Source organism: Setaria italica, chromosome V (genome assembly GCF_000263155.2).
Source record: "Setaria italica strain Yugu1 chromosome V, Setaria_italica_v2.0, whole genome shotgun sequence".
Taxonomy (NCBI): Eukaryota; Viridiplantae; Streptophyta; class Magnoliopsida; order Poales; family Poaceae; genus Setaria; species Setaria italica.
The window spans coordinates 28,534,888-28,554,056 of NC_028454.1; the positions used below are offsets into that span (position 1 = coordinate 28,534,888).

Here is a 19,169-nt window from a genome sequence, read left to right on the forward strand (position 1 = left end):
GGTTTTGGAGCTGCAAAAGAGGTGCTCCAAACTCCACCCCCATTTGCACTACAGCTCCATGGAGTTGGCAGTTCCATGAAGTTTTGGAGCTGAGGTGTTTGGCTGGAAAATTGGTTGGAGTTGCTGGAGTTTAACTCCAGAGCCATGCCAAACATGCCCTAGGATAGCATGCAACCGAAAACACGAAGGTGATGATAGGAAGGCTGGGCGCCAAACAAAGCCATGTGTGGCGTGGAGGAGCCAAGTGTTTTGGTGGGCAAGATGTTAAGCAGATGTGTGGCAGTATGCAGCGACTCAACCCAATAAGAAGGGGACATACTAGCCTAGAACAGGAGAGAGCGAACAACATTGTTGACGTTCCGAATCATGCGCTCGGCCCAGCCGTTTTGGGACGAGGTGTATGGGCAGGACATGCGCAGGTGGGTACCGTAAGTGAGGAAGAAAGTGCGAGTGCTAGAGTTGTCAAACTCGCGGCCGTTGTCGCACTGAACAGCTTTCATAGTGGCGCTAAACTGAGTACACACATAGGAGAAAAAGTTAGTCAAAGTTGCAAACGTGTTGGATTTTAGGCGTAATGGAAACCTCCACAAGTAATGAGAGCAGTCATTAAGAATGAGCAAATAGTATTTGTATCTAGAGACACTATGAACAGGAGACATCCACAAATCACAGTGTATGAGATCAAAATTGCTAGACGCTCGAGATGCTGATGACTGAAAAAGGAGACGAGTATGACGCCCTAACTAGCACACATGACAAATGGACTGACTTCTTTATTACAAAAAGGAATTGCAGAAGCGACTTTGGACAAAACTTCATGATCAAGATGACCAAGACGGCAATGCCACACCGATGGGGTGGAGATAGCGGTGAGGGCGTGAGCAATAGGAAGGTGCAAGGGGTATAGCGGCCCAGAGCTATTGCACCTGACGATCAGCCTCCGAGACTCCAGATCCTTCACAGAACAGCCAGCGGGATCAAATTCGACAGACCAATTGTTATCAGAGGTGAACTGGCGAACAAAAATAAGATTCTTAATAAGCTTAGGTGAAACTAGAACGTTATTAAGAGATAAAGGACCCGGAAGGTGTGCTGCGCCAGTAGCCGTGACGGGAAGCAAGGAGCCGTCACCGATAACAATGGATGAAGGAAAAGCGGGTAAAGATGAATATGAAAGAGTACCAGCATCTCAAGTCATGTGGGAGGTGGCACCTGAGTCGAGATACCAGTCGTTTGTCTGCGGCTGGTTGAGCGTCATGGTGCTGAACGTAGAGGTGAGGGACTGCTGATCCCAGGCGGAAGGCAGGCCCATCACAGGGTTGTAAAAACCCGGAGGGACCTTAGGCGCCTGTTGGCCCATGAGTGGCGCCTGGAGGCCGTGCTATTGCGCCTGCTACTAGGCGTACAGGGCCTGCTGCTGAGCGAGGAAAGGTTTGCTGCTGCGCCAAAAGAGCCTGCTGAGGAGGCGCAGCGGGCTGGAGGGGAGCGTTGGGCTGCTGCTGTGGACCCGAGCACATCTGTATTGTAACCGTCCACGGGTTCCAGAAGGAGGTCCAGGGACCGCCGGTCTCCTTGCCGCGCCTGGAGCAGGAGCCTGGGCGTTGGAGTTGTAGCCGGTAGGGGCCTCGCCGCCGCTGCCCTGGCGCGGCTGGCCGCCGCGCTTACCCCGCTTTTGCTTGGAGGAGGTGCTGCTGGAGGACCCGAAGTTCCCTCCCTTGCCGCCCTCTTTGCCGCCCTCGAAGTTGTTGCTGGACCAACCAGGGGAGCGCGAGGAGGAAAGCCCGAGGCTGGTGCCGGTGAGGAGCACCGTAAACGGAGTCGAAGCAGGGTTTGCCATCATGAGCTCCTCAAGGAGCAAGTCATCGCGAGCCTCCAGGAAGGTGCAGAGAGGGCGGCTGCGCCTAATGTCACGGCCAACGGCGGCGAACTTCTCGTTGAGCCCGCAGATGATGTTGAGGACGAGGGTACGGTCGGAGACCTGCTTGCCAAGATCACCGAGGGCATCCATGATGGACAGATCGCCCTGGACGAAGTTCCGGAACTGGGCGTCGAGGTAGAGGGCCCGTGTTTCCTGGTTGCCGAGAAACTGGGTCTCAATGGCAAGCCAGGTGGCACGGCCGGTGGCGCCGCGCTCGCCGCGCTCCATGACGACGTCGACGAGGTCGTTGGTGATGGTGCCGTAGAGCGAAGACCGGACGACGCAATCCATGCGCCCCCCAATCTGGAGAGGCCAGAGCGGGCACATCGCGAAGGACATGGTCTTGCTGGGAGTACTTGCCGACGGTGAGGAGGAACTGCTCGCGCCACCGTGTAGTTGCCGGAGGTGATGTCGAGAATGATGGGGATGAGACTTCAGATATTCTGCGCAGCAACGGCTTGCGCGTGCAGATTCAAGAAGGCAGCAGCTTCGTGCAGCAGCATGGCCCGGTGGGCGTTGTTGGGCGCCTGATTGGAGACGGCAGAGGCGTTGTCGACAGCGTCCTCCTCCTCAGAGTTGGGCAGGGCGCCCTTACGCTCCTCGGCGGCGCACGCGAGGGCATCACGGAGGCTAGCAGCAGCGGTGGCGACCTCTTCCTCAGCCTTGAAAACGCGGGCGAGGGCGGCTGCGCGCGCCTTCTTGCGAGCCGCGCGCTCGTCGGCGGCGCGCTTGGCTGCCTCGGCCTCCGCGGCGTTGCACTTGGCGTTGGTGGAGGTCTTAGCGGCGGTGGCCAAAGAGCCGACCATGGGATGCAACGACGGCTGAGGGCCGGTGCAGGGGAAGGGGGGCAGGGGGGTTCGCAGCGCGAGGGACACACGCGGTAGCAGCGCCGACGAGGGCGCGCTGGGCAGAGGCAAGCAAGAAAATGCGCGGAGAAAGCAGCGCCAGCGGCGGCGCGCTAGGTTGCGGAAGCAAGAACAGGAGAAACCCGGACTCGTGATACCATGAAAGCAATGGATATTGCGTGGAATAATAGATTGATTAGGGTATACAAGATGTACAAATATATAGGAAGCCCTTGGGAGAGCTTTATAGAATCATAACCAATCAAGGGATAACCTGCCTATCCTAATCTATCTAGGCACAGCAGGGAGCCGGCTTGGGCCTGGGCGTGATACACACCAGGCCCATATACGCACATAGCACATACATATCTAACACTAAGTACTTAGACATTGCTGTATAAGAACAACTACAGAGGTCCATAGCCAATGGATAGCGTGTTCAAGCTTTACCTTGTTTTCGCTTGCACAGAGAAGAGTTGGGAGCCACCTGCTCTCCCAAGTATCAGTTAACAAGAAAACTGCATCATTGGCAGCCACTAATGTTTGCAGATGCTTGCAGTCATCAAGCACACCTGCCATTTTGCTGGGAGAATAAGGATGCCCAGGCACCGGTATTTCCATTTGGATGCCTTCAACCTCCTACATGGCAGTGATCGTTATTTATCCACTACAGAAATTCGAAAGCATATGTTTCAAGGATAAAACTGTCCTCACCACTGCAGGACATCTTGATTTTAGATGTGGAACTATTGCAGTTGCTCTTGGGACTCCACAGTCCTTATCTATGTAGAGTGATTGCTTGACAAGGTCAGACATGGCAACACTACCACTGTCAACCACAGTTAATTTCCGTACACCCCAGGTCTGAAAAAAAATGGTGACCAGCATACAAAATTAAAAGCAGGAAATAAAATCTTACATTCTATTAGATTTGTTACAATGAATAGGAATCCAGTAGTAGCTCAAATCACTAACCATAAGTAGGCGAGCAACTTCACATCCAAGAGTTCCAGCACCCAGGACAAGAACTCGAACCTGAGATAACTTGTCTATATTCACAGGAAAGTGGCGCCACCCCATAAGCTTTAAGTGCATCAGTTGTTTTTCTTCATCCTGACTGTGTGTGAAATAGAAAATCAAGATAATTTTCTATTCATCGTTGATTATTTCCAAAGCAAAATATGCAATCAATCTACCTTGCTGGATTTGATGATTGAATATCTATTTCTTTTGGTTTCATGCCTTTTGTTCCCTTTCCTGGCTTTACTCCTTCCCATCCAAAAGCATCAGGTACATGATCAGGGTCATCCCAGCCTGTCACAACAGCCAGTGTTAGAAATGGACAAATTGCTGGTGAAAGTGCAAGGCTGATTATTTTATAATTGAAACCACCATATTCATACCAGAAGGTGATGGAAATGATGCTTCGCCAATGAGGGATTGTACTAGATCAGGGTTTCCCTGAAATTCACGGTAGCAGAAGAACTGAACCTTCTCAATCTTCCACCGGATACTCAGGAATGCAATGTAGTTTCTAATAGCCCAGCCAGGGCAATCTGGGCGACGTCCGTGATCATAAAATCCAAATAGCAGCTGCGACAGCAAAGCAATGAATTTAGATGTAGCACAAAGATACACAGGAAGTTGGGTAATAAGGATGTTCTTCTAAAATATTTATCAAAACTCAGCCAGTTTAAATGATCGAATGGATGACATGACCTACCTTTTGATACTTCCCCTGGCAAGTTTTCCAGTCCTTAAGTTGTCTTATAGAGGCAGAGGAATCCGAGGATATAGTAACCAGAAAGAATGGTATAACTGTTGAGATGATGGCAACAAATAATTAATCAGATAAACAGAACAAACTAACAACATTCCAAGCATATGCGACTTGCTGGTAGGCATGATTCTCAAACCTGTTGTTTCAGTAGAAGCGCGCCACTCTTGCAATGCTATTTTCAAGGATTCTACCTGCAGGAAAGAATAAACAACTCTCAGTACCAATCGGATGGATCAAACAAGGAAACTGGTGTTGTTGTTGAATATTAGGTGCACATGAACATGACCTCTTCGTTGCTGAGCACTTCTGAGGCGACTTGCAGGCTGAGCAGGGTCGAGTTGAAAACCAATGAGGGGAATGCAACATTGTAATAGATCTTCCAATTCTTTAGATCAGCAAATGATATCACAAGGAACCTAAGCAGCAGTGCAGGATCCTCTTCTACTTTACCAGACACAATGTCATGCAAGATCTGCCCCCGCACATCCAAACTAAAATTAGACAATTAAAATAAATGCGTAAACGACAGTAAATTCCACGTCAAGTGTGTACCTTCTTCGCTTCTGTTTTCAGAAGAAGTTCCCTATCTAGGTCTTGAAATCCCCTCATGTTATTAGTGTTTATAAGGGTCCCTAGGATTGGGCAACTGTTCCTGTCGCCAACCGGATTGTGAGAAGGTGGCACCAATGATTCTGAACGTAGGTTGAACAAGCTTGCTTGGCGAAACCGGCGTGGAGCATAATAACCTGGGTTAAAGTTCAGAAGGAACTATTTTAGCTTATGCAGAGACCTCTTATATAACTAAAACTATGCAAAGACACTGACTAAACTCATTGTACAATAACAACAACATAGCCTTTCAGTCCCAAGCAAGTTGGGATAGGCTAGAGTTGAAACCCAACAGGAGCTCTGACTAAACTCATTGTAAATAAAATAATTCATCTCAGAATCACAATTCGTGTGTGAAGACTGAAGATTGCGACCAGCAGCTCAAAAAGAGCAACCACACTAATCAAAAGCGGTAGAACGACAAACACTAATTCCTGAACCAGTGAACCCGAACCCCAGCAAGAGCCAACGTCCAAACCATCGGCCGCAGACGTAACTGTGGAGCACAGAGATCAAATGAAATCAGTAACTAAAAGCTAGTACATCTCCAGCAAAACTCAAAATGGACGCAACCCCGGGGCGACATCGCGTCCAAGAACTACCAACCCCGGCGAACCCCCACAACAACCAAAGAAACTCCAGTCGAAGCGCCCGCACACGCGGATCACAACCGGTAAGCAACTACAGCGGGTAGGGGCTCTATGGAAGCCCGGGAGCGGAGCACGGAAACGCAGGTGGGTCAGCGGCTCAGCGCTCGTTGCCTGCCCAAGTCGGGAATTCTGCGAATAAACAGCCAGAGGGGATTGGGAGCGGGGCGGACCGGTGATTGGGATTGGGGAGTCGTCGGTGGCCAGGACGTCGAGCTTGAGGCGGCGGAGCGCATCCCAGAACCCCACATCCGCCAAGAAGGGGATGGACTCAACCATCAGCTGCCGCGGGAACCCCGCCGCACCGACCCCCGCCATCGCTGTCTCCTCTTTCCCTCCGCCGGCACGGCGAGCGGCACGGGCGGTTCTGATTCTGCCCTTGTTTTTTCTGGTTTGCCCCCTGAGGAAGAAGGGTACCTGTATGTGTATGGATATCCCTCGTTGGACTTTGCTTTGACGTGCGTACAACTTGTTTCGTGGAGTTGTAGAAGACCACGAAGACAATGCTGGAGTACATACAAGTCTCTTCTTAAAAAAAATGCTAGATGTTAAGAATTAGAAAAATTGTGTATTTTTCATCTATTAAATATTGCAAAAGTACGGTATTCATCCCTAATGTGTTACATTTGGTGCAAATCAATTCTTTAACTAACTAAACCGGTGTGCATTTATCATCCGATCTTAAATTGATTAAATTTGACTAAATTTATATAGTACGATGAAAGTGTATTTCACAATAAATCTAATAATATTTATTTGGCATTGTAAATGTCAAACTTTTTGTAAATTTGATCAGATTTTAGATACAAAGATAGAATGACATTTCAGATACATAAGTAAGGTAGTGTTTGGTTAAGTGGAACATGTATGAGATGGTTCACCTGGATAGGATGATTCTGAACGATATGATGCAAGTTGGATGTTCGGTTGTCTGAATGGGATGGTACATGGTTTTGTTTGGTTGCTTGAATAGGATGATACAGGATGGTATAAGATTATATTTGGCTACCTGAATGAATCAGGGTATGGTAACCTTCCTACTATAGGTGGTAATTTTACCTCTAATAAGCTGGTTACATAAATAAATTGACATAAAAGAATGTATCCCGATATAAGCCCAACACTAAACAACGAGTACAGAAATAAGCCCAACACTAAGATAATATCACAGATAATAGTTATAACATATCAGACCATAGTTCATACCAGACAATACCAGACCATAGTTCATACATTCCATATCATCAACCACCATAGTTTTAGTTCACGTGGTTAGCAAAATATTAGGACCAACACCAACAAGCTAACAAATACCACAATACCAAACTTCAGTTCAGGACTAGGTACAACACGCAATCACTAATTATAAATCACCATAGGTTAGATTACAGTTCTAGTGGTTAGCAAAATATTTAGATTGCTACTTATATATCAGCATCGGAAAGGTGCTCCTTGATGTACCTTGCAACCCATATCATTTTGCTTGACAGGGGCAGCTTGTAAAAGGCCCTTGCTTGTGGTGGATGGTCACACAAATAAGCATAGTAGTGATCAAGATGGGCTGCATCAAATCCAGAGATACTCATCATGGCATCATAAAGTCCCTCAGGAATGTCATCATCTGAAGTAATGGTCCTGGTGACATTTGTTATGGCTGCTGCTAAGTTTCCAAGGCTCTGACTAATCATAGTCACCATGGCAATGTTAGGATCTTCAACAGTGACCTTGGCCTTCTTTGGTGGTGGTGGTCTAGTACCTAAGGACTCCCCACCAGTATTGTTGACAGACATTGTCACTTCATCAGGCATTACCCCTACTTGATCATTTGTAGATGAAGCATCTTTAATGTCTTTTGGTGCATTCTCTATTTTAGTAACCTCCGTAGCAATAGGGTCATTTGCTCCCTTGGCATATGCACCAGTTGCCAAACTATTGCCAAAGATAGTGGCCATCTCATGGTAGTGCTCAATTGGAGTGTTTAAGTAGTTGGCATCCTCATGATGGTCCTAGCAGGCAAAATACATAGATGCCATGAATTTTAGTAAAATATTAAGACTCATATGGCAACAATTTCAACAAACCAAGAAGAACATATGGTAAAAATTTCAGTCCAGTAATAACCAATGTAATGCTCTCTCTCCACGGTTATGGTGCAGCTTTCTTCGTCCCAATTAGCTCCACTCAAGCTTTTCAGCTTCACAATCTTTCCATAAATCTTTTTTCCACTTTCTGAGGTGGTTGCTAACTTGCGTACCAATAACAAAAACACCCAGGCACTCATTCAAAGCCTTTGCATAGGCATTCAGATGAACTTGCTTGAAGCCTGAAGAGGTTTTAGTGCCACTAGCCACAAGTTGAGACAAGTAGTTGAGCATAAAGCTTGACAAAGTACTTGTCCATTGAATTGCACCTCCACCATGTCCAACCAAGTTATTTCCCTGATGTTTCTGGTCCATCTCCTACAACATACAAAAGAAACACAAGAATTCATAATATAGAAAAATTATTCATATTAAATCAGTAAGGATTCATATCAAAATAGCACAAGCATTCCTATTAAAATAGTACAAGGATTCATATTACAACATCACAATGGTCCCCACTAGGCACAACACAATGGTTCATAGCTGGTACATAAATTCGAGAAGATAAACAACACAACGCTCCACTACATAGCTAGTACATAAATCTGAAAAAATAAAAAATAGTTCATTGGTACAATAAAAAGTACACTATTAATGTCCATAGTGATTTTGACGATCTGCCCACATTGCTTCAGCAATCAATTGCCTCTTATCAACCATAAACCTATGGTCATTTGCTTGCTGCCTAGTTGTCCTTTGAGGGTTAGGTGTCCAATTGCTCTCTAGTAGAATGAAACAGTCTGTTACTTGAGAAACAACCTAATTGTGAAGGATGCAACAAGCTAGGACAATATCAACTTGACTGCGGAAGGAGAAGAATGGGGTTGCGTCATCAAGAATGAGGCTCTACCACGAAATGATTTTGGGTAGGAAATGATTTTCTACCATGAAAGGTTGCTTCCATAGACTTACTAACAAATGGTCTTATATGTGTTCCATAAATAGCACCAATACAATCCTACTGTTCACATAAAAAAATCAGAAACCAAAAGTTATGACCATATATCCCTAATCTAGGGCTTTTCATGTCATACCTTGAAGTATGGATCACATCTTGGGTTCCCTGCAATTTTGGCTGGAGTCTCCATTGAAGGTGGCCGAATAAGATCATTGCGTAGCTCACCTATGGCATGGAGGACTAATCCAAAGTACCGGCTAACTGTTTCACCTAACCTATTGAAATTGGTACCAACTAACCTATTTCGTACATTGTGGCCAACTGTATTCAAGAACATGGCAACTTGTTCCTCAATGCACACATGATTAGTGTCACGTAGCAGAGAGTGTTGCCTCAAAACTTGGCACAACTGGAAAAATGAGGTTCTCTTAAGCCTTATCATTTTTGTGTAGGTCGTATCATCCCTGTAGATCCTTGTGTTAAGATTCTCAATCCTAGACTTATCCCTCTCCTCCATTGGCCCATAAGTAATACGTTGCCTCTTATTGCTTAATAGTCTAGACGTCACAAACAAAACCACCATACATGAAGCTGCATATGTTGTTGCAGCAATAATAAGCATCAACAATTTTCTCCTAACAAGCTTCCTGTTGTCTATCTAAATTACCCAAAATAGTGCAAAACATGTATCAAGATTTTTAGGGATAAGAGAAATTAAACATCCGTGCTAATCTACTGCACTATAAATTAGTTTTGCACGCATGCTATCACGTGAAGCTTGTATTGGATGTCAAGAAATCAGTTTGCAATAAAAAAATCAGCAAGACTGAATCGCATCTGTACTAATCAGATGCAAAAGAAACCATAGAAGCACCCAGAACTTGTAATGCAACCAATCAACCTATTCGTTCACAAATCCCCTGGCACAACATCAGATTTAAACAGCGCAAACCCATTCTTGGCCTTTGATTCAACCCAGAACCAGACCTAGCAACTAGATTGAGTGGGCGACGAGAAGAAGTCTGTACCTGCGCAAAGGGCACCGCGCTACCAGAAGAGAACGAGCGCCAGCAGCAGCAGTCCGTGCAGCTCTGGTAGCTCCTGCGTGAGGGAAGGCTGGATCGAAGAGGGAAGAAGGGGTGGAGGTGAGCAGATGCAAGCGAGACGATCCGTCCGGGATGGCGTTGTTCGATGTTTTTTCTCGCACAGGAGGATACAGGATCTAAAAGGAATATTCGATGCCTCTGGATGGTTTAGTTTCACGCATGGCCCAACTGCCCAAGCTAAGAGGGTGTTTAGTTTCACGGACTAAAGTTTAGTCCCTGTCACATCGAATGTTTAGATACTAATTAGGATTATTAAACATAGACTAATTACAAAACTAATTGCATAGATGGAGGTTATTCGTGAGACGAATCTATTAAGCCTAATTAGTCCATAATTTGACAATGTGATGCTAAGTAAATATGTGCTAATTATGAAAATAATTTCTGAACTTGCAGCTCATAAACGTGACATGTATCATCACACATATATGTTTAGTTAGGTTATTGATTACTGAGAAAAGATAGCCTTATTTCTCTATCCCGATGACCTGATCCCTATCTATTTCCCTATCCAACCACCCAAACATGGGATAAAATATATCATAGCCCTCGCTTCCCTGTCCCCTCATTTCCCACTACCCAGACACCACCCTAATCCCCACGAGAGGGTTGGGTTTCGATTATAGATGTACATGCAGCCCGCAGGCCGAGAGCCCGGCACGAAGCCTGTGTTTTTAGCCTGGACCTAGCCCGGCTCGACCCGTAACTCTTCGAACTCGGGCTGGCCTGGCCCGCATGCTTGTTCCGGGCGTGGGCTGGTGCCTCGGCCCATTGGGCGGCACGGCCCGGCATGAAAGCGAACCGCCAGCTTGTTGCCGACCCGTCAAGCGAACAGCCGGCCGGCCCAGGCAGCCCACCAGTCCACCAACGGTCGGGAAGGGGGGCATATATAAGCCCCCCACGGCCAGTCGCACCCCTCTTCGCAAACCCTACTGGTCTACCCCATTCTCCCCTCCGCCTGCCACCTCCTCGCCTCGACTTCGACTCCTCCGCTCCAGGCTCCTTGCCTCCTTGGCTCCTCCCGTCTCGTCCCGCACCCGCAGTCCCACGTCCCGGTGACGGTTGATGGCGACCGGTGCGCCACCTTCTCGCCTCGACTCCTCCGCTCCCGGCTCACCTCCTCTGCGCCTTCGCCTGACCACCTCCCTGGCTCCCTACCTCCCTGGTGCCTTGCCGGCTTGCCATCGGCACCGCCTCCTCGCCTTGAATCCTTCGCTTCCCGCTCCTTAACTCCTCCCATCCCGCCTCCCTGAATCTGGATCTAGATCCTCCTGATCCTCTTCTTGTTCTCCTGATCTTGTTCCCGTCGTCGTCTCTGGCTCCGGGCTGTGGCATCACAGGTATGTAGATCCTCCTAATCCTTTTCTTGTTCTCCTGATGTAGATCCTCCTGATCGTGTTCTTATTTTCCTGATCCTCTTCTTGCAGGTAACTGTCTTCTTCTCCTACTTCGGGCTCCGGCGTCGCAGGTAACTGTCTTCTTCCTTATTGTCCTCATGATCCCCTTATTGTTCTACTGATCCTCTTGTTGTTCCTGATCTTGTTCTCCTATTTTTCTTGCAGGTATCCGTCGCCCGTCAGGTGCCGTGCGCCGTTGAGTGACGGAGTGGTTGAGGCCTGAGGGACGCCCCGGCTGCCGCCTGCCACAGGAGGTTGTCGTGATGGACGAGATCTACACCATCAACGATGACCTAAGGGCCTGTGGCCTGCCAGGTAACTTCTTTCTGATCCTCTTCTTGTTCTTGTTCTCCTGATCATCTTCTTGTTCATCTTCTTGTTCCTGCCTTCTTGATCCTCTTCTTGTTCTGTTCTACCAGGTGACGATGAGGATGACGTGGCTGCCAGAGCCGTGGCACTCTTCGGTAGCTCTGCTACTCCCGTCAATGTGGATGCTGCTGGTGCCGGAGGTATTGCCCTATCTTCTACCCCGACTACATCAACAGGCACCAGTGTCCGCAAGGGGAAGCGGTGATCTGCTGCCTGGAACGACTTTGAGGAGTTGTTCCAGGAAGGCGCCAACGGGAAGAAGGTAAGGTACACTGCCAAGTGTCGTCATTGTTCTCACATTCTTACTAGCCAGTCTTGTGCTGGTACTGGGCATTTGCTTCGGCACCAGAAGATATGCTTGGCTAAACAAAACCATTCTTTTCTTGTTCGGTTGCAACTGCAATTCCATTCTGATGGCTCAATTATTAATTGGGAATACAAGCCTGATCTTGCTCGTAAAGAATTGTGTCGGTTGATTGCTAGACTTGATCTACCCCTAGACTTTGGTGAGATAGAGGCATTTGTGGAGTACATCCAGCGTGCTCATAACCCTCGTTTTGCTAAAGTTTCTAGACAAACCACTTCTAGAGATCTTACCAAGTACTTTGCCGAGCGTTGTGTTTCTCTTCTTGATACTTTGAAGTCTCATGTTTCTTTTGTCTGTCTTACTTCTGATATTTGGTCTGGCAATGCTAAGGAGGACTACCTTAGTGTTGTTGCACATTTTGTTTCTGCTGATTGGGAATTAGAGAAGAGAGTCATTGCTCTTAGGTTGATTGATTGCTCCCATTCTGGTGTTAACAGTGCTGAGCATATTGAACAAATAGTTTCTGAGTTTGGTTTACAGGATAAAATTTTCTCTATCACACTTGACAATGCTTCTGCTAATACTTCTGCCATGTCCACACTTATTCCCAAACTTGTTGGTTATCTAGGTCTAGATCCTGAACCTCTTGATTCTGATTCTGATAAAGCACTTGTTGGTCTTTTGCATCAACACTGTGCATGTCATATTATCAATCTCATAGTCAAGTCTAGTTTGAAGAGGATCAAGTCTTATCTTGAGACTTTTAGGACTGCAATCTCTTTTTTGAACTCTTCTAATCAACGCATTGCAGCTTTTAATAACTTCTGAATTGTCAAGGGGGTACGCCCTCGTAAGTTTGGTTTAGATATGGATGTGAGATGGAATTATACATATCTCATGCTCAAACATCTACTACCATATAAGACTGTCTTTTCTATCTTTATTTTTGCTCATTATGGTTTGCACAATGGCCAGCCACTTCTGACTGAAAGCCATTGGGTAATTGCTGAGAAAATTTTGCTGTTCCTTGAAATGTTTTATGATTCCACTGTTGCTTTATCTGGTGTTTACTATCCAACAAGTCCTTTGATGTTGCATCATATTATTGAGATTGCAGGCCATTTGCATGCCCAAGATTCTGATCCATTGCTCAGAAATATTGTTGTTTCTATGAATCTTAAGTTTCTCAATTATTGGCAGAACATACCTCTGTTGTATTCCTTTGCATTCATTTTGGATCCTAGAGCTAAGGTGAGAGGTTTTTGATAATGTTCTCCAACTTCTTTCTCAAACAGTTGGTGTTGATTACTCTTCTTATTTCACTGAGATAAGTACTGAATTACATAAGTTGTTTAACAAGTATGAAAACAAGTTTGGTGCAGTTAGGACGCAAAGGCCCTCTCAACCTACAACTGCTACTGGTAAGAAAAGAACAGCATGGGGCAAGATCTTTGGTGGTCCTGGTCCATTTGGTTCATGTGGTTCTCCTGTTCTTTCATCTACACCTCCTATATCTCTTACTTCTGAGCTGTCATCCTACTTGCACAGTGATACTATTACTTGCTATGACGATGACTTCAACATACTTAGTTGGTGGCATGAGCACAAGCTATCCCATCCTATTTTTTCCATACTTGCTAAAGATGTTATGTCTATTCCAGTTTCCACTATTTCTTTGAAATCTTGTTTTAGTCTAACTGGCAGGGTGATTGAGGAGCGGTGCCGACGGTTGTTGCCGGAGACGGTGGAGATGCTAACCTACCTCAAGGATTGGGAGTTGGGATATGCAAGGGCACAACATGATGTTGAGAAGGAGGTCAATGAATTGGAGGAAACTTACAAAAGCCCCTACCCAGACAAAGATGAAGGCCAAGTTAGTCAGTAAGTCCATTACTAACTCATCTTTTGTTCAATTGTTAAACATTTTAATTGCTAACACTTATGCTGTTGTGCACCTCTAGGCCTACCCCAGGAGTAAGCTGAACTGCTAGAGGGCTGGAGGATGAAGCTAAAGCCTGTTGGACTGTTGTCTGTTGGTGTTGGCTTGGCCAGTTGGGTGTTCTAGTTCTATATTTTTATGTCTATGTATGTGTCTCAATGTTTGTAACCTGTAATGTTGAATTGAACTTGAGTCTTGAGCTGGCTGTACTCTTTTTCCCTCACGAGGTGTTAGATTGTAACATGTATGTTCTGTGTTTATTGCGTGAGTGGGTCATGTATAGCAGGCCCAGGCCAGCCCATCTCTGGGCGTCAGCCCTAGGTGATTAGGGTTAGGCGCCTGCCCCTATGCAGGCACCTATATATGTACTGTATCCCCGAATTCCTAATCAATACATATCTTCCACGCAATCCTATTACTTTCATGGTATCACGAGTACGGGTCACCCCTGATTCCTTTCCTTACGCTTTCTAGCGCGCCTCTCAGTGCTACCTGCGCGATCCCACGCCTCCACGCGCCGTGCCTCCCTTGCGCACTCCCCGCGTCCCGCACCTCCGCGCGATCCATGGCTGGCTCCTTGCCCACCTCTCCCACCGCTACCGTGGCCGCCGCCGACGCCGCACACCTGGCTGCCACTCGCACCTAGTGCCAGGTCACGCGCGACACCGTCTTGGACGATTCGGCTTCCGACAACGACTCGGTCGTCCACGACGACACCGATGACAACCTGGACGCCCGCCGCGCCCTGCTGATGCATGAAGCCGCAACCCTTCTTTAGCTCCATGCCCAGGCCGCTGCTATCCAGAATGTTCGCAGCCTCGTCGTCATCGTCCTCGACTCCGCCGGCAACTACTCCCGATGGCGTGAACAGTTCCTTCTCGCCGTCGGCAAGTACTCGCTGCAGGATCACATCCTCCGTGACCCTCCAGCCGTCCCCTATGCAGATTGGCTCTGCATGGACTACGTCGTCCGTTCATGGCTCTACAGCAGCATCACCACGGACCTCGCCGACATCATCATAGCCCGCACCACCTGGCTCGCCATCAGGATGCAGTTCCTTGGCAACAAGGAGACGCGCATCATCCTCCTCGATGCCAAGTTCCGCAACTTCAAGCAAGGGGACCTCAGCATCACGGAGTACTGCAAGCGCCTGAAGGGCATGGCTGACGACCTCGGCGATATTGGGGCGCCTGTCGATGACAAGCTCCTCGTCTTCACCCTCGTCGGCGGCCTCAACGGCCAGTTCCACGCCATCGTTCGCGACATCCGTCGCAACCGCCCCCTGCGCTCCTTCCTGGAGGCTCGTGATGACCTTCTTCTAGAGGAGATGACCATGCTGTCATCGTCATCTGAGCCACCGCAGGCCCTTCTCGGGGCCACCGTTGGCCCTTCTCAGCCCCGGCCTCCCGCGCCCCCCAACACCACTCGCGCCAGCAACCGGGGGGGGCAAAGGAGGCAACCGGGATCGTCGCCAACGCGGCGGCCAAGGCCGCTCTGGCAAGGGCGGCCAGGGCAAAGGCGCCGGCTCCAGCCAGGGTGCCAAAACCCCTAGACCCCCTGGCGCAGGCGACGCCCCCTGGCACGTGGCCATCATTCTGGAACCCCTGGACCGGGACAATTCAGATGTATCCCGGTCTTGGGCCATTGCGGTCTGGACCGCTGCGCCCCACCCCGCCTTCCCAAGGAAGCCCACCTCTGCCCCAGGCCTACATCGCCCAACACCAGCAGGTCGCCCTCGCCCAACAGCAACAGGCGTGGCTTGCTCAGCAGCAGGCCTGGGCCGCCCAGGCTTCCCTGGCGCAGCAGCAGCAGGCGCCGCCCAGGTTCTACAGCGCGTCCTCGGCCTTGCCCTCCTCCTGGGACCAGCAGTCTCTCGCCTCTACGTTCAGCACCATGACACTCAACCAACCACAGGTGACTGACTGGTACCTCGACTCAGGTGCCTCCTCCCACATGACCATCTGATCCTGGTACCCTCTCCCACTTTTTCCCTTCGCGGTATCCCTCTCCCTCCTCCATTATTGTCGGTGATGATTCCTTAATCCCTGTCACAGCCACTTGTTCAGCTTGTTTTCCACAATCATTGTCTCTTAATAATGTTTTAGTTTCTCCTAAACTTATTAAATCTCTGTTCGCCAGTTTACTGCCGATAATAATTGTTCCCTCGAATTTGATCCCGCTGGCTATTCTGTGAAGGATCTATCATCCCGGAGAGTGATCATCAGGTGCAATAGCTTCGGTCCCCTCTACCCGCTTCGATTCCCCACTGCTCACGCCTTGGCAGCCACCTCCTCCTCCGACGTGTGGCATCGTCGCCTGGGGCACCCCGACTCTAATGTTCTATCTAGAGTCGCTTCTGCTGTCCCCTTTTGTAATAAAACTGCCAATACTACTTGTCATGCTTGTCAGCTCGGTCGTCATGTGTGCCTCTCGTTTCAGACATCGTCATCTCGTGCTCTTCATAAGTTTGATTTACTCCATTGTGATCTATGGACGTCTCCTATTCCTAGTATTTCCGGCTATAAATACTATCTGGTGGTGCTTGATGATTGCTCGCATTATTTGTGGACTTTTCCTCTACGTCTTAAGTCTGACACTTTTGCGACTCTCACTACCTTCTTTTCGCTTGTGCGTACTCAGTTTGGCGCCACAATGAAAGCCGTGCAGTGCGACAACAGCCGCGAGTTCGATAACTCCAGCTCCCGCACCTTCTTCCTCTCCAAGGGGATGCACCTGCGGATGTCCTGCCCACACACCTCGCCACAGAACGGTCATGCTGAGCGCATCATCCGGAGCATCAACAATGTTGTTCGCTCCCTCCTCTTCCAAGCCAGCATGCCGCTAGCCTATTGGGTGGAGGGACTGCACACCGCCACCCATATTCTTAATCTACTGCCGACCAAAACCCTCCAGGGTTCCACACCGCACCAGGCCCTCTTCAGCACTCCACCCGACTACGGTCACCTACGGGTTTTCGGTTGTGCCTGCTACCCGAACCTCTCTGCCACGGCGCCACACAAGCTGGCTCCCTGCTCCACTCTCTGTGTTTTCCTTGGTTACTCTGTTCATCATAAGGGATACCGCTACCTTGATCGTTCCACCAACCGCGTGATAGTCTCTCGCCATGTGGTGTTTGATGAAGCGCAATTCCTCTTCCAGCAGTCCTCACCAGTCTACACTAATGAGTTTGATTTTTTGGAGCTTCCCGAGGTGGTTTCATACAGCATGGCACCTCCATTGCTTCCTCCAGGTCCCTCCGTTGACGTCGACGTCGCCGCACAGCCACGTGTGGCCGATGTTCCAGCACCACCAGGCGCTCCCTCGGCGCCACCAACGCCGTTCCTAGGCGCCGACGGCATCCCAGGCTCACCTCCGGCCGCCCTGGGAGCCCCCCTGCCGCCGTCCAGCACCTGGCTGGTTGCCCCTGCAGCACCTTTCGGCGACCAGCCGGCCCCGACGACGTCTCCCGGCCACCGGCTGGGCGCTGCAGCCCCTGTCACCCAGCTGGACAGCGCCTCGCTCGGGCCCGTTGCACCCCTGGCCGGGCCATCTGCTACCGCCTCAGCGCCCCAGGAGCCGGCCGACGCCTCCAGACCACTGATGGTCTATTCCCGCCGTCCCCGGCCTCCACCATCATCGTCGCCGCAGCAGCCACCTGCGGCATCTCTGCCTCCAGGCGCTGTGCCGGTTCGCCCCGTCATCAACACACACTCCATGACGACCCGTGGCAAGATGGGCTTCCGGCAGCCCACCTTGTTCCACTTGTCGTCTCTCTCACCGGTCCCTCGGTCCTATCGTGGGGCCCTTACTGATCCTAATTGGCGCCAGGCGATGCAGGAAGAGTTCGACGCTCTCCTCTCCAACAACACTTGGGACCTCGTTCCTCGGCCTTCAAGCAGCAACATTGTGATTGGAAAGTGGATTTTCAAGCACAAGTTCCATGCCGACGGATCTCTGGAGTGTTACAAAGCCTGCTGGGTCCTTCGCGGCTTCACGCAGCGCCCTGGGGTTGACTTCCCTGAGACTTTCAGCCCGGTTGTGAAGCCCGCCACCGTCCGCACGGTGCTCTCTTTGGCTCTCTCTCGTCAGTGGCCTATACACCAGCTTGATGTGAAGAATGCCTTCCTACACGGCACCCTGTCTGAGACGGTCTATTATGCACAGCCAACTGGTTTCGAGGATTCCGCTCATCCTCGGTATGTATGCAAGCTGAACCGCTCTCTCTACGGACTCAAGCAAGCGCCTCAGGCCTGGTACAGTCGCTTCTCCACATATTTGCAGCAGCTCGGATTTGTCGAGGCCCGTACGGACACCTCCCTCTTCGTGTTTCACCGTGGCCATGACACTGCCTACCTCCTCCTCTATGTGGATGATATCGTTCTGACAGCCTCCTCGTCGCCCCTCCTGGCCCGTATCATTCAAGACTTGCACCGGGAGTTTTCGATGAAGGACCTCGGTGAGTTATACCACTTCCTTGGGATGCGTGTTCAACGCTCTAGTAAGGGCCTGCTACTCTCCCAGCGTCAGTTCATGGTGGAGATATTGGATCGTGCAGGTATGGCCGATTGCAAGCCTTGTCAGACGCCAGTTGACACCAACCCCAAGCTGTCCGCTAGTGAAGGCAACCTGCTCTCGGCTGCAGCTGCATCGGACTACAGGAGTTTGGCCGGTGCCCTTTGGTACCTGACATTCACCCGCCCGGATATCTCCTATGCTGTCCAGCAGGTTTGTCTCCACATGCACGCGCCGCGCGATTCACATCTCGCGGCTCTGAAGCGTATTCTGCGCTATGTGCGCGGCACGCTTCATTTGGGCCTCCTGCTGCGCCCATCTGTGCAGACCGAGTTCGTGGTGTACTCTAATGTAGACTGGGCGAGCTGTCCGGGCACTTGTAAATCCATATCAGGTTATGCGGTCTTCTTGGGCGACAACTTGGCGTCCTGGTCTTCCGAGCGTCAGAATGCAGTACCTCGTTCCAGTGTCGAGGCAGAATATCGTGCCGTTGCCAACACTGTAGCTGAGATCACCTGGTTGCGCCAGCTTCTCCATGAGCTCCGTGCCCCTCTGCGCCGCCCTGCTCTGGTTTACTGTGATAACATCAGCACTATGTACATGTCATCCAACCCCGTTCAGCACCAACGCACCAAACATGTGGAGATTGATCTCCACTTCGTCCGGGAGCACGTCGCCACAGGTGAAGTCCACGTCTT

At 49.6% G+C, this 19,169-nt stretch overlaps 1 protein-coding gene across 1 annotated transcript in view; it reads right to left on the reverse strand.

Annotated features, from left to right (window-relative positions):
• The window catches only part of LOC101764488 (ubiquitin-like modifier-activating enzyme atg7), a 13,098-nt gene extending 6,882 nt beyond the window's left edge, over nt 1-6,216 (reverse strand). Inside the window, exons 1-10 of the mRNA XM_004969105.4 lie at nt 5,973-6,216; nt 5,096-5,289; nt 4,830-5,015; nt 4,680-4,734; nt 4,487-4,581; nt 4,167-4,356; nt 3,960-4,077; nt 3,739-3,880; nt 3,478-3,627; nt 3,214-3,402 (exon numbers count right to left, since the gene is read on the reverse strand). Of these exons, the coding sequence (XP_004969162.1) occupies nt 3,214-3,402; nt 3,478-3,627; nt 3,739-3,880; nt 3,960-4,077; nt 4,167-4,356; nt 4,487-4,581; nt 4,680-4,734; nt 4,830-5,015; nt 5,096-5,289; nt 5,973-6,117 (1,464 nt within the window). The 5' untranslated portion in view covers nt 6,118-6,216. The remainder of the gene's footprint in view (nt 1-3,213; nt 3,403-3,477; nt 3,628-3,738; nt 3,881-3,959; nt 4,078-4,166; nt 4,357-4,486; nt 4,582-4,679; nt 4,735-4,829; nt 5,016-5,095; nt 5,290-5,972) is intronic.
• Between the last annotated feature and the right edge of the window lie 12,953 nt (nt 6,217-19,169).